We start from the raw sequence: 15,171 nt of genomic DNA, 5'->3' as shown, positions 1-15,171 counted from the left end.
TTTGTAACTTCATGAGGTGTTTTGTAACTTTGTGGTACACCCCCAACTGTACAATCCATCAGGTTGGTTAGTCACCTGGGAAGTTTGTTTACAACCAACCACAACGATCTTCGCCAAGCAGCATCCGATCAGGGATCTACAGTGTGGAAAGGTGATGATAGGCTGATTAATCAGTAGCAGATGGTGATCGAGGGAAAGTCCTCCACTTGTTTTATATCAACACAAGTCGCCTGGTTGGTGTGGCTGACTTTCTGGACACGGTGCTGCTTGTTCTTCACTTGGAGTCTGTTGACCCTAACAGAACTGAGAGGCAGCAGCCGGTTCACACACTACTGCAATGACAGACCGTGGGGTTTGATGGAATGGGACCACTTTTTGAACACAACCAATCCAAATTGATTGCAGACTTTATGTATCTAGTCTATTGTTGTTTCCCTATTCGTCTCATTGCAGCCAGCGACGTTATTACCACATGGCTTTCTTCATGAGATTAAGTCCTAGGTAGGGTGTCCATGTGACTAATCCATTCCACTGTACCAGGCCAGGCCCCGTCTCTCTCCTTCTCTGTCAGGGAGGACATCCCACTAATCACTTTTACTTAATAAGGGATTTAGACTGCCAAGTCCCATTGATACAGATCTTTTATTGCCTTGCTCTCTGACTAGAATTCAGTGGCTTGCTGTGTTGGCTGGGAGAGAGAAAGACCCATTGTTCCCCGTAAACACATTATGGGCCAGTCTTAATCCCACATGTGAAAATAGACAGAGAAACTCGCCCTGTCCTGCCTTGCCAGACTGTGTGATAGGGTTACAATAGGACCATCTTTCTCAGAACTCTGATTCTCCTCACTTGGCAAGGCTTCCAGACTGCCCTATGACAGCGAGATTGAGGTCATTAAGATCAAGCACTTCTCCCAACACTGTTGACATAATGCAGTAGGTTTATCAATGTTTTAGTGGGGTGGTATGCACACATCCATGAAAAGACTTGTCCCAGGTGTCTTTTGTTCCACTCTATGTTTACCACACTGGATCCTACCAAGACAAAAACGGACTGGTCAAAGACATTACAGAGGGAGCTCATTTAATTTAGCTCCTTTTTGAATTGCTTCACTGATGCATTTAACCTACCTACTTGGCATTTGTCTTCACTTTGACTGTAAATACAGGTAGGGCAATTCTTATGAAAACAAATCCCTGTGAGAGAAAGTTCTGTGGTGGGGAGGATGGGACCAGCTATTACTTGCATGACCCCTCCACAAACCTTTCTCAAATGTTTGCTTGGAACTATAGTGGAGAACTGAAGAGTGGTTCCTTAAGGTCAACTGTCCAACTACTTTCTACTCAAGTGGGAATATTGGATGGATAATATATTTGATGAGTCAACAATTTTGTCCCAAAATGAACATTCTCTACCACAGCTGCAGTAGGGCGATAGCGCGACAAAACAACCTGCCCTGCTTGACTCAGATTGGATTGTCCAATATAAAATGATCTGTGTTGGGATTTGCAGGTTAAGAAAGCTTAGGGCTTTAATGTCATGATGTCACATTAATTAGCGGGCCCTCTTATCCTTTCAGTCTGTAAGCCACTACATTCTGTCAGCTTGTAGCAGAGTAAAGGACGTTTTTGTGATTTGTCCAGCACCACAGCAGAGAATGCAGGTCGGTGCAAACGGAGGCCACTAACTACCCACCGTTTACACCTTGCGACTTTTCCGGGTGATGCGTCTGTGAGAGAAGGGAGGCAAACGAGAACAATTCAAAATGGGAGACAAGGATAGTGTGGAGAAGTACCTGGAGAACAATCCCCAGTTCGCCAAAGAGTACTTTGACAAAAAGTTGAGCCCCGAAGTGATCGCGACAACGTTCGCAGAAAATCTCAAAGATCAATCTTCCTTCAAAGATGTCTCCCAAATTCAGGAGGCCAACATCATCTATGACCTGGTCAAAGAAATGCAATCGCAAATCGTTATGGAAAAGGTATTGCACAAGGTCCTGCAGAGGGTTTGCTTGATTTTGAACGCAGACCGGTGCAGTTACTTTGGTCTTCGAGCTAGAAATGGAATACCTGAGCTTACAACGACGCTCTTCAATGTCACCCCTACCTCCAAATACGAAGAAAACCTTGTCAACCCCGCTAATGAGATTGTGTTTCCAATCGATATGGGTGTAGTTGGATACACAGCGCACTCCAAAAAGATGCACAACATTCCGGATGTTACAAAGGTGAGTGTCATTGTCAGCAGGTGCCCAAGCGCCAAAGCGCATATAAAATGGGTACACGCGCCAAAGCGGGCGTAAAATGTTACCAAAAGCAATCCCAATGTATTCACACTTGTTCTGTATGCACACTGTTCTTGTCAGATAAATGGAGACGTTGGATAAAAAATCAATAAAAGTCATTCGTTTCACACATAAGTTTGACATTTGAATGTATGTAGATTTGAGAAGATAATGAAAGAAGTACAAAGTGTTCATCCATGTCTGTTCTATGTGTCATCTATTTTTGTTAAATTCACTTTCATGGAATTTTTTGAAGGTGTTGCCTGGCATTGATTATCTGAGTCCAGAAGTCTGACCAATGCAAACTTGGATTAGTTCCTTTCACCAAGTATGCAGTGAAGTTACATGTATCATTGAATAAGGGATGCATTTGAAATGTTAATGTGGCCCATGTGTCATGGTTGTTATCCCTCTATATAGTGCAGAAAATCCCTTTTACCTCCAGAAGCCATGAAACTGTCTTTATTCTGGTTAATTTGTCATGAATTAATTGCATAGGCCTACATTAATTTATCTACACAGTATTTTATTCTTTAGTTCATTTCATATTTTATCATATTCAAAACAGAAATGTCCAGTTTTATGATTGCAAAACTGTTTATGTTAAACTGGGGATGACTGAAGATAAATGTTGTAATTGGTCAACATATATTTCTGCATGAACACCCTACTGAATGTATAAATTAACTACAGAATTCAAGTAGGGGTTCAATCTGGGCTTTGTTAGCCAGAAGATGTCCATAATTGGACTACTTTGATTAGCCCATGATATTTTCAGTGATTTGAAAAGCACTCTTATTACTCTTGAGATAATGGTAATAGAATTGTGGCATTTCAATGACATCCATAATGTGCAGGTTACAAAAACCATGGCAAGCAGAGGTACGTGTTTTGTCTAGTTGACTGTGTGCTCAGTAGACCTTTACACACGGCATTCTCTTAATTCAGGGCTAAGGAGGCTGTTTGGGCTTATTGCAGCGTGAACGCGACTAATGTCTTGATCCAATATACTTTATTTCACTTCCAGAATAACCGCTTCAGTGACTTTGTGGACAAGCAGACAGGATACAAAACCAAAAACATGCTCTCATTCCCCATGATGGCTGATAAGGAATGCCTTGGTGTTGCCATGGCACTAAACAAAATTGGGGCTGAAGAATTCTCAAAAGCCGACGAGGAAGTAAGTCCTGAGCTCTCAAAGGCAAATACCAGTCTTAGAAAGGTTTCTCAGTATTAGTCTTTATGAAAATACCTTTCAAAAACCATACGATTAATACATAATAGCACAATTCACATGATACATGACATATACATACACTGTATAGCCTACATTGTCCTAATAATCAATATTACTTTAAAATAAATGCTAATAATGCAATAAAACTACCAGGGGCTCTCTAGATCAAGAGAGGTGGCAATACTGCATATTCATTGTTAGCACGGTGTGATGGGTGTATGGCATCAGTAGTCTGGAGGACATCGCATCAGATGAATGCCTGTTTGCTGAACTGAGAATTGATTTAATCTGGTTTGGTTCTCAGCTCTGGAACAAGTACTTGGTCTTTGCCCAAGTCATTGCCACGCAGCATCACACTGCATACATGTTCAACGTGGAATCCAGGAAAGGTCAGGTAAGAACCCAGTGTATCCCACCATTCAACATGAGCTGTCATCAACTGTGTCAATCATGCTGGCCCTTGAATACAAAGACAAAGTTCACCAAGGCAATTTGCTATTAGTGTTTGAAGAATATGAAGAGTGGTGTGATGTATCAGTCATACAGTGCATTCGGAAAGTATTCAGAACCCTTCCTCTTTTCCACATTTTGTTACGTTACAGCCTTATTCAAATTTTTTTTTTTTTTTTATCCTCATCAATCTACACACATTACCCCATAATGACGAAAACAGGTTTTTAGAAATGTTTGCAATTGTATTAAATATAAAAAAAACAGAAATACCTGATTACCATAAGTATTCAGACCCTTTGCTATGAGACTCGAAATTGAGCTCAAGTGCATCCCGTTTCCATTGATCATCCTTGTGATGTTTCTACAACTTGATTGGAGTCCACTTGTGGTTAATTCAATTGATTGGACATGATTTGGAAAGGCACACACCTGTCTACATAAGGTACCACAGTTGACAGTGCATGTCAGAGCAAAAGCCAAGCCATGAGGTTTGAGACAGGATTGTGTCGAGGCACAGATCTGGAAAAGGGTACCAAAAAACATTTTTACAGTGTTGAAGGTCCCCAAAAACACAGTAGCCTCCATCATTCTTAAATGAAAGAAGTTTGGAAGCTCTTCCTATAGCTGGCCGCCCGGCCAAACTGAGCAATCAGGAGAGAAGGGCCTTGGTCAGGGAGGTAACCAAGAACCCGATGGGTTTTTCCAGAAAGACAACCATCTCTGCAGCACTCCACCAATCAGGCCTTTATGGTTGAGTGGCCAGATGGAAGCCACTCCTCAGCAAAAGGCACATACAGCCCATTTGGAGTTTGCCAAAAGGGCACCTAAAGGACTCTCAGAAAATGAGAAACAAGATTATCTGGTCTGATGAAACCAAGATTGAGCTCTTTGGTCTGAATGCAAAGCATCACGTCTGGAGGAAACCTGGCACCATCCCTACAGTGAAGTATGGTGGGGGCAGCATCATGCTGTGGGGATGTTTTTCAGCGGCAGGGACTGGGAGACTAGTCGGGACCAAGGGAAAGACGAACAGAGAAAAGTACAGAGAGATCCTTGATGAAAACCTGTTCCAGAGTGCTCAGGACCTCAGACTGGGTGAAGGTTCACTTTCTAACAGGACATCGATCCTAAGCACACAACAAAGACAACGCAAGAGTGGCTTCAGGACAAGTCTCTGAATGTCCTTGAGTGGTCCAGCCAGAGCCCGGACTTGAACCCGATCGAACATCTCTGAAGATACCTGAAAATAGCTGTGCAGCAACTTGACGGAGCATGAGAGGATCTGCAGAGAAGAATGGGAGAAACTCCCCAAATACAGATGTGCCAAGCTTGTAGCGTCACACCCAAGAGACTCGAGGCTGTAATCGCTGCCAAAGGTGCTTCAACAAAGTACTGAGTAAAGGGTCTGAGTACTTATGCAAATGTGATATTTCAGTTTTTTGTTTTTTTATACATTTGCAAAACCATTTCTAAAAAAACGGTTTTTCTTTGTCATTATGGGGTAGTGTGTGTAGATTGATGAGGAAAAAACAAAGCAATTTAATCAATTTTAGAATAAGGCTGTAACGTAACAAAATGTGGAAAAAGTCAAGGGGTCGGAATACTTTCCGAATGCACTGTGTATCAATGATCATCATACTATACCTTCATATCAGTTAAAGTTTCCTGTAAAGCCGTGTTTTACCATGCAATCCATGACTTAACCATTATAACAGTTTCCCCATCAAAAACAACAACAACATCTATTATTCTCCCCTTGTTTCACTAGGTCCTTCTGTGGTCTGCCAGCAAAGTATTTGAAGAGTTGACAGACATTGAGAGACAGTTCCACAAAGCTCTGTACACTGTGAGAATCTACCTCAATTGTGAAAGATACTCCGTGGGCCTCTTGGACATGACCAAAGAGAAGGTTTGTTACTAGTGTATAATATGCTAAGGCATATTGCTGTTTTGTCACTGTCTTGAAATGGGCGCCATTTTGGATCTGCTCCCTCTGTTTCGAAATGGGAACACTGAAGTCCTGGTTAATGTCTTCCCTCTCTTCGTGCAGGAGTTCTACGATGAGTGGCCAGTGAAGCTGGGAGACGTACCACCGTACAGCGGACCAAAGACCCCCGACGGAAGAGTAAGCATCCATTTTCCTTTGATATGATTATCTCTAAGCACTCTGCTCTTTTCTCTACTGCCTTGTCTATTACATAATCACAGCCAGTGAATGTTGTCCTGTGCATCTGCAGGAAGTCATCTTCTACAAGATCATTGACTATCTCTTAGAAGGACCCAAAGAGGAAATCAAAGTCATACCGTAAGTACCAGTACCTTCTTGTCATAAATCACTCGTTATTATGCTTTCTGAAGAAACCAAAAAGTCTGAAAGTACCAAAATACATCACTCACTGTCTTACTCCCTCTGTTTCATTGTAGGGGTCCTCCTATTGACCACTGGGCCCTGGTGAGTGGGCTCCCCACTTATGTGTCAGAGAACGGCTTTGTAAGTTGATGTGAAAGAGTGCATGTAGTCCATACATTAACCACAGACCATATACTATCCTCAAGCATGTAGGGCCAACTGTACATTGGAGACTTTTGAGAGTGATTTGACTGTTATTTATTTATTGATCCATGTATGTCTATTTGATTTGATCCCTCAGGTCCTCGGATTGATTGGGATGGGGGTGGGGGTGTAACTTAATTTTGTATGTATGCATGTTTGCTGGCAAAATTATTCCGAAAAAGAAAAAAAAACATTTGATTGCGAAAAGGGAGTGATTTGACTTAAATATGTCTTCTTCTTCTTCCGCTGTAGATTTGTAACATGATGAATGTTGCCGCTGATGAGTACTTCACGTTCCAGGTGAGGACTATGGTATTGAGTATAGGATGACCTTGGTGTTACAATATATCAAGTCATCAGCAACATGTGCTATTTGAAGACGACCACCAGCCCTCAGATTGCTAAAACGCAATAATCTAGGGATCCTTCTCAAAGCGTTTACTAATCGACTTCATGCCGTTTTGTCTTTCAGAAAGAGGCTGTGGATGAGTCAGGTTTCATCATCAAGAATGTCTTGTCCCTTCCCATCGTCAACAAAAAGGAAGAAATCGTGGGTATTGCCACTTTCTTCAACAGGAAAGATGGTAAACCATTCGATGAGCACGACGAACAGATCACTGAGGTGAGTGCACAGACATCCACTCTCTCTCTCGCTCTCTCGCACTTTCTCTCTTTCTCTCTCTCTCTCTTTCTCTCTCTCTCTTTTGCATGCTCTCTCTCTCTCTCTGTCATATCAACCACTTTTCTCATCATTCCTGTCTTGGGTTGTGAACGTATGAGGTGCTAAAGACCTGTCTGCATTGTTCCAGGCCCTCACCCAGTTCCTGGGATGGTCGGTGTTGAACTGCGACACATACGACAGACTGAACAGGATGGAGTGGAGAAAGGACATCGCCCAGGAGATGCTCATGTGTCAGACTAGATGCACCAACACAGAAATGCAGAGTATCCTGGTGAGACCTGAGATATGTTAAATCTTAGACCTTCTAGACAGTGGAGATTCACAGAGGAAACTAGCCTCACGGGACGTACATTTTCTCTTTCCACAGAACACAAAGGAAAAGTTTGATGCGGATCCAGAGGACTGTGACCAGAAAGAGATGTACAAACTCTTGGTAGGATCATGTTTCAGGCTGTCAGTGAAAGTGGGTAGAGACACAATGATAATGTGGCAGAGTGGTGTGAAGGATCAACTTGGACAAGGGCATGATACCAAACACAGAACATGAAGTTATGAACAGGGTAATAACACTTTCAACTGCCTGTGAAAGTGGACTCAGCAGTTAATAAATATTTGGTTATTCATTTGCCCTTGTGTAGAGATCAAATTGTCCTGTGGCCATAGACGTCGACCTGCTACTGTTCTCCTTCAGTGACTTCCCTGTGACTGAGCACGGCCTCATCATGTGCGGGATTCGCTGCTTCTTTGAGCTGAACGTGGTGGAGAAGTTCAAAGTGCCAGCAGAGGTCAGTCCTGAAGCCCCTGGCTAGTAAAACAATCATGTTTATTTGAATGTAGTTATTTAGTTGTAACCTCAGCATTATACAGTAAATGTCCCCAGAATGCATTGCAATGTATAAACTGTACATGACTCAATACATTCCTTTTGTCAAACTACTATGTCTTACTGGTTTGCTCATACAAATCAAATCAGATGTTATTTGTCACATGCACCGAATACAACAGGTGTAGACTTTACTGTGATATGCTTACTTACGAGCCCTTTCCCATTAGTGCAGAGTTAAAAAGTAAGGAAATTAGCAAATAGAATAGAAAATAGCAACAATAAAATAACAATAACGAGGCTATATACAAGGTCCCGGAGTCAATGTGCAGGGATACGAGGTAGTTGAGGTAATATGTACATGTACTGTAGCTCATGGTAAACGTGACAAACAGATCATTGGTAAAATATCCCTCATGTCATAGTGTTTCCTTTTCCCATGTACAACCAGACCCTCACGCGATGGATGTACACTGTCCGGAAAGGTTACCGTGACATCACCTACCACAACTGGAGACACGGCTTCAACGTGGGCCAGACCATGTTCTGTCTTCTACAGGTGAGTCCCTTTACTCCTACAGCACCAGTACTATCACCTGATAGCTACATCGATTTACAGAATGACGGTGTATAACCTCACCAAAAGAAGAGTAGTTAAAAGTTCATGTTTGTTTAGAGACATTGATGCTGCCAACCAATGGCTGCTCACTAATGTAGGTCAGGGAGGTGGGCCAACTGTTTGATAATAGATCGATCACCCCACCCCTCCCATTCTGTTTGATAATGGATCGATCACCCCACCCCTCCCATTCTGTTTGATAATGGATCGTTCACCCCACCCCTCCCATTCTGTTTGATAATAGATTGTTCACCCCACCCCTCCCATTCTGTTTGATAATGGATCGTTCACCCCACCCCTCCCATTCTGTTTGATAATGGATCGATCACCCCACCCCTCCCATTTTGTTTGATAATAGATCGATCACCCCACCCCTCCCATTCTGTTTGATAATGGATCGTTCACCCCACCCCTCTCATTCTGTTTGATAATGGATCGTTCACCCCACCCCTCTCATTCTGTTTGATAATAGATCGATCACCCCACCCCTCCCATTCTGTTTGATAATGGATCGTTCACCCCACCCCTCCCATTCTGTTTGATAATGGATCGTTCACCCCACCCCTCCCATTCTGTTTGATAATAGATCGATCACCCCACCCCTCCCATTCTGTTTGATAATGGATCGTTCACCCCACCCCTCTCATTCTGTTTGATAATGGATCGATCACCCCACCCCTCCCATTCTGTTTGATAATAGATCGTTCACCCCACCCCTCTCATTCTGTTTGATAATAGATCGATCACCCCACCCCTCCCATTCTGTTTGATAATAGATCGTTCACCCCACCCCTCCCATTCTGTTTGATAATGGATCGTTCACCCCACCCCTCTCATTCTGTTTGATAATAGATCGTTCACCCCACCCCTCCCATTCTGTTTGATAATAGATCGATCACCCCACCCCTCCCATTCTGTTTGATAATAGATTGTTTTTTTTTGTGTGATGTTGTTTGTGAAGTAGAAAAACAATAAGAGAAAATATAATGGATCAGCCCTTTTGCTTCACAGACTGGCAGGCTGAGGAAATATTACTCTGACCTGGATGCCTTTGCCATGGTGGCCGCTGCATTCTGCCACGATATTGACCACAGGGGGACCAACAACTTATACCAGACAAAGTAAGAACCCCCTCCGTTTACCTATGAGCATTCAAAGTGCAGATTGACGTTTATTGTCATGAGTCTTGTCTTGGAGGCAGAACTGAGCGAGTTCCCCTTAGATAGACCAGCTGCAAAGTCAAAACTGGTTATATTGTAAAAGGGTTAGGCATTAGGGTTAGCAGTGTGGGTAAGGTTAGGGTTAAGGTTAGGGTTCGGTTTAAAATCAGATTTTATGACTTTGTGGCTGTGCCAGATAGCGACCACTCTGCAGAGCTGCTGTCAGAACAAAATGCATGACGGGGGAAATAAATGCCAACCTGCACTCGAAGCACTCTTAAAATCATCACAGTTTAGTTATCTGTTATTGGTTTGGAATGTGCCGTTTGGGGTCTAACGATTGGGTGTTCCCCCTCTCTGACCTGCAGGAGTGGATCGCCTTTAGCCAAACTACACGGCTCCTCCATCATGGAGAGGCACCATTTGGAGTATAGCAAGACGCTCATGGCTGAGGAGGTTAGAGACGCCTGACTCCAGTTTCTGTGTCCCAAATGGCACCCTATTCCCTATAGAGTGCACTACGTTTGGCCAGTGTTCGTACACAAGACAATTGCGGGAGTTGAACTTTCATTTTTCTCTACTCCTCCTTCAGAGCCTGAACATCTTTGTGAATCTCCAGAAGCGTCAGTTTGAGACTGTACAGCACTTGTTTGACGTCTGCATCATTGCCACTGATCTGGCCTTGTACTTCAAGTGGGTTTTTACAATTGTTGTTATCTCTGATATAGCTGCTTCTTAATATACTGAATCAGTATCATCTATCTTGTGCAAACTGCTAATTTGACTGTTGGTCTGGCCCCCAGAAAAAGAACAATGTTCCAGAACATTGTGAACGCCACTGAGCCAATGGAAACCGAGAAGGATAAAATCGATCATATTTCCAACAACCCAATCAGGAAGGAAATTATCATGTGAGTAGGAATGTTCTTCTGTCCGCCATCTCAGGGTTTTGCTACGCGATTGCAAACTTGAGGCAGTTGGCCACTTTTCTTAAAGTGCACATTGCCACAGTTTATGGTTGCTTGTATAACATTAATGAAGATTCTTGTATAATTCTGGAATAATTCCTCTAACAGTACTGTCCCTTCTTGTGTGTCAGGGCCATGATGATGACAGGTTGTGACTTGTCTGCCATCACCAAACCATGGGATGTCCAGAGCAAGGTGGGTGCTATATCTGTCCACCATGTCATGAAACAAAACAACACCGGAAAACAAAATCCCTTTTTCCATTTCCTCCAAACAATATAGACCACAGGAAGCCCCGAGGTGCAGATTAGTACTGATACATTCTTTGCTGCCAATTCTCCACCTCATAGGTGGCTCTTATGGTCGCAGCTGAGTTCTGGGAGCAAGGTGACTTGGAAAGGACCGTTCTCGATCAGCAACCCATTGTGAGTTTGTGAGGGGGGGGGGGGAAACTCAGTTTATTTACAATAGATGTTTATAGAGTAATCACTGAACATATGTTAGTTCTCTGTTTGTGTTGATCTTACTCCATCCCGTTCATTGCTCCTCAGCCCATGATGGACAGAAACTGTGCGGCGGAGTTACCCAAGATGCAGTGCGGTTTCATTCAGTTTGTGTGTGCGTTCGTGTACAAGGTAACTGCCTGGCTGGTTGAAATTCAACCAAGCCCTATTCTTAATTCATTGGGATTGATTAGAACAAAATTAGCTTGTGATATTTGTCTTTTTATTTTTGGAAACGGAATAATCCTTATAAAAATAGATGAGATCAGTTTCTCTGTGAACTATCAATATCAACTTCTGTGACAGGGCCGTCCAGTTTAGACCACCTGAGAGCCTAGTGGGCGTATTTATCTCTAAGTGCGCACCAGATAAACTCCCCGGCAGGAATGTTTGCACCGTAAAGGAAGATGTCAGGCTGAGTGACAGTCCCTGGTATGTGAATGCTTGCGATAAATGGGGCCTACTTGTGTGCAGGAATTCTCAAGGTTCCACGTAGAGATCACCCCCATGTTTGATGGGCTGAACATCAACCTAAAGAACTGGAAAGAGCTGGCCGACATCCACGCCGCCAAGATGGCGGCCATCGAGGAAGAGAAAAAGAAGCTTGAGGCACCACCAGGTGACATTTGAAATACATTCAAGTCTCAAAGAAATCAGGGTTGGAGTCAGTTTGGAATTTGGAATTTCAGTTTGGAATTTGGAATTTGGAATTTATATATATAAGTTCTATTTAAAATTGAATTTAAGAAGTTTTAAAAATCAAATGTTTACATAATATTGGACGCCATATGTCAAAATAAACATTTATTATAAGATAAGATAGTACTTTAATAATCCCCCAAACGGTGATTAATAAAGTGATTTACCCAGAGTGTACAAAACATTAAGAACACCTGCTCTTTCCATGACTGACCAGGTGAATCCAGGTGAAAGATATTATCCTTTATTGATGTCACTTGTTAAATATACTTCAATGAGTGTAGATGGTGTGGAGACAGGTTAAAAGAATGATTTTTAAGCCTTGAAACAATTGAGACATGATTTTATATGTGTGTAACTCAATATTAGGAAGGTGTCCTTAATGTTTGTTTTGTATACTCAGTGTAATGACGGGTAGAAGAAATTAACCATTTTAATTTAGTTGAATTAAATATACTACCTTTAAAGGGTAAATCTGCAGTTTCTACATGCATGTTATGTCTTCTAAATGAGATGTACCCACTGATTCTTGAAGAATATAACTTAGAAATGCCTCATGAGCTTAGTTCAACTGTCGTACCCAATCAGAACCCAAATAAGCCTGTTTTACTCCAATGTGTGTAAATAAAGTACATGTAAACAAACACTATATAGCCTCAAACCATAGTTAAAAGCATAATTTTGATATCGTGGATGGTCAGTCCTTTCATCCATAGCACTGTCTATGAGTGGTAACATTTCTCCAGCCCCATCCCCTCCGCTTTTTACCGAAACAGGGGTGGGGAATACGCTTTGTTATTGTTTCAACTGCTGATTTCCTCTTTAATTCAAATTCAATTCAAATTCTGCTTCCTGTGGGGTGTGGCCAATTATAATTCAAGAATTGAATTAGAATTAAAGGGAATGCTATTGTACAATCTCCAGAGAAATATCCATACCAGTAAGAGTAAGTACCATTATTTTAGACACAGTGCCTGAGGCTTGTCAATGCATACACTAGCCAAGGCTCCAGTGGTCATTCAGGCCACAAAGTTACCTAACCTTGGTGTTAAGGTTACATAAGTAGACAAACTGAGACAGTCTTCTTACTGTTTATATTGCTGCTTCCTGTCTTGCTATTAAATCAAATCAATCAAACTTTTGATTTGATTTGTCTTGCTATGCATGTCCATTGCTGTCTTGCTATGTTGCTACTTGCTGGCTAACTGTCCTGCTGTCCGGTTTTCTGTTTAAACAGCAGATGAGGTCCCAGAGGGGGGAAAGTCCAAGACCTGCACCATTGCCTAACCCCCTGGAGTGTGCCTCTGCCCTTGCCGTGTGGCGGAGGATCCCTAGGCGCAGCAGGCAGTCAGTGTGAAGTTGTATCCCTTTGTGGACTGACTCGATCGCTTCCCCTCATTCTCAGGACTTGATAAGCCAATCCTGATGGATCAACACAGATGTACCAGCAGTTGGAGCATTACCATATCTGGACAGCACAGTTAAAGTAGAGCATATCTTTCACAGATAACTAACTATAGGTACTACTTAATCAACAACTAACATCATCTATGTAATGAAACAAACATTACATCTTAACATCTTCCAAATGGCATATACTGTATTTAAATACTATTTATTGAGACACATTCTGCTCGGGGAAATAATTAGCTGTACATTTTTATCCATACTCTGATGGCCCATAAAGATATGAGGGTGAGAGTTCAGTGGACAAACTTTTATAACTGAGCTGTTTTATGAGAACAGGAATACTGCTAAATATCTTATATACACATCTCAAGATTTTTTTTTACGAACAAATATGAGTACAAATGATAACACAAACTCTGTAGAAAGAGAGAGACAGACACTGCTCCTTTAGAATGCTGTGCTGCAAGAGCACACACTTCTTCCCATAACTCAAGCTTAAAAGGTAAACTTGCTACTGTGTTTTAGCAAGTGACAATTGACTTTACCGAAGGTTAATATAGCAGCAATGCTGAAAACGTGCACACTCTTCTGAGCCTTGTGAAGGTATATTTGTGTTAATATGCTAAATATATATTTTTGGATTGTTTGTCAGATTTTCTACTTGATGTATTTTAAGAGTCTTTAGATCGTATGAACTGATGATCTGGTTAGAAGTCGTGTTTGAGCATCAGGTATCCATTGCAAACTGTGTACAATTTTAAACTGCACAACATTTTCCCAATAACTTGAAAATGTAATATACATATTACTTGCTATTTATACATATGTGTATCATATATTGAAATGCAGTAATCTTTCAAAAATATAGATGATGCTATTATGTATGTGCATTCTCCAAAGAAATGTAGTTCATCACATAGGAAATGTATGTAAAATATGTACAAATTAAATCTACAATTTGCTTGTTACTAGGAGGCAAGCCTCGGAAATGTTCTATCAGGTTCGTGTGTCTTCAAGTACCTGACCATAAGATGATTTGATGGGATTGAGTTTGCTTGCCAGACAGCTTTTGAGATCTGCACAGCTTTAAACTTGAAATACCCTACTTACTGTAGATCAAGCAGGCTACCGAAGTCTTATCATATCTACTGTTTGTGAGGGCCATCATGTTTGTTTGATGGAGTACCAGCCTCCAATGTGGTCTCAGGCAGGCCAAAGTCCTTATTTTCTTTGTTTGACCATTCGGGGACCTGTGTAAAATGTATTTATGCAACAGTGAGAAAGTTAATTGATGAACCCGATTGAATTGCAATGGGGTTCCCATAAAAAGAACTCCTTACGATTCCTGCCGAGACATCTCCTTTCGACCTACTGTAACAGGTGACTGAGGCGTCTGCGGAGGCAGTGGCTGTTGGCAGGAAACAATGCAGGCAAAGTTTGATTCTTTGCTTATGCAACGTGCCCTGTCAATCAAGAGCACTAATCCAATAAGAGTGGCTTTGACAGCCAACCTGCATCTTAAATGGCTTCTCTGAATCTTTGTTCCTAAAGCTGCTAGGCAGGGCAGGCCACTCGGATCAGGGCTTTACACTATGACAGCCATATGGGAAAGTGAGTTCATCTATCCTACACATACATTTAAAGGACCCCAAGATGCAGATCTACTAATTAAATTGAGTTATCCTTGAGAGAGATTAGAATTTGATGTCTGATCAAACTAATTCTACTGTATGTACGTGTCATAAGATGTAACGTAAAATAAAGGCATACATCAAAGTC

General features: G+C 41.9%; 1 protein-coding gene across 1 annotated transcript; it reads left to right on the top strand.

The window, feature by feature from the left end:
• The first annotated feature begins 1,515 nt into the window (after positions 1 to 1,515).
• On the top strand, positions 1,516 to 15,171 carry LOC110491410 (cone cGMP-specific 3',5'-cyclic phosphodiesterase subunit alpha'-like). Its single transcript, XM_036946253.2, has 22 exons — positions 1,516 to 2,227; positions 3,312 to 3,464; positions 3,826 to 3,915; positions 5,743 to 5,883; positions 6,025 to 6,099; positions 6,212 to 6,279; positions 6,399 to 6,465; positions 6,781 to 6,828; positions 7,001 to 7,150; positions 7,338 to 7,481; positions 7,578 to 7,643; positions 7,849 to 7,995; positions 8,485 to 8,592; positions 9,664 to 9,773; positions 10,181 to 10,268; positions 10,405 to 10,505; positions 10,616 to 10,723; positions 10,912 to 10,975; positions 11,131 to 11,205; positions 11,332 to 11,415; positions 11,758 to 11,902; positions 13,220 to 15,171. The coding sequence occupies exons 1-22, from the start codon at positions 1,766 to 1,768 to the stop codon at positions 13,267 to 13,269; spliced, it is 2,544 nt and encodes an 847-aa protein (XP_036802148.2). The 5' UTR covers positions 1,516 to 1,765; the 3' UTR covers positions 13,270 to 15,171.

Source organism: Oncorhynchus mykiss, chromosome 16 (assembly GCF_057628025.1).
Source record: "Oncorhynchus mykiss isolate SJ-2025 chromosome 16, ASM5762802v1, whole genome shotgun sequence".
In the NCBI taxonomy this organism is placed as follows: domain Eukaryota; kingdom Metazoa; phylum Chordata; class Actinopteri; order Salmoniformes; family Salmonidae; genus Oncorhynchus; species Oncorhynchus mykiss.
The sequence above is the reverse complement of the archived record's forward strand: the minus strand, read 5'-3'. Positions and strand labels throughout refer to the sequence as shown.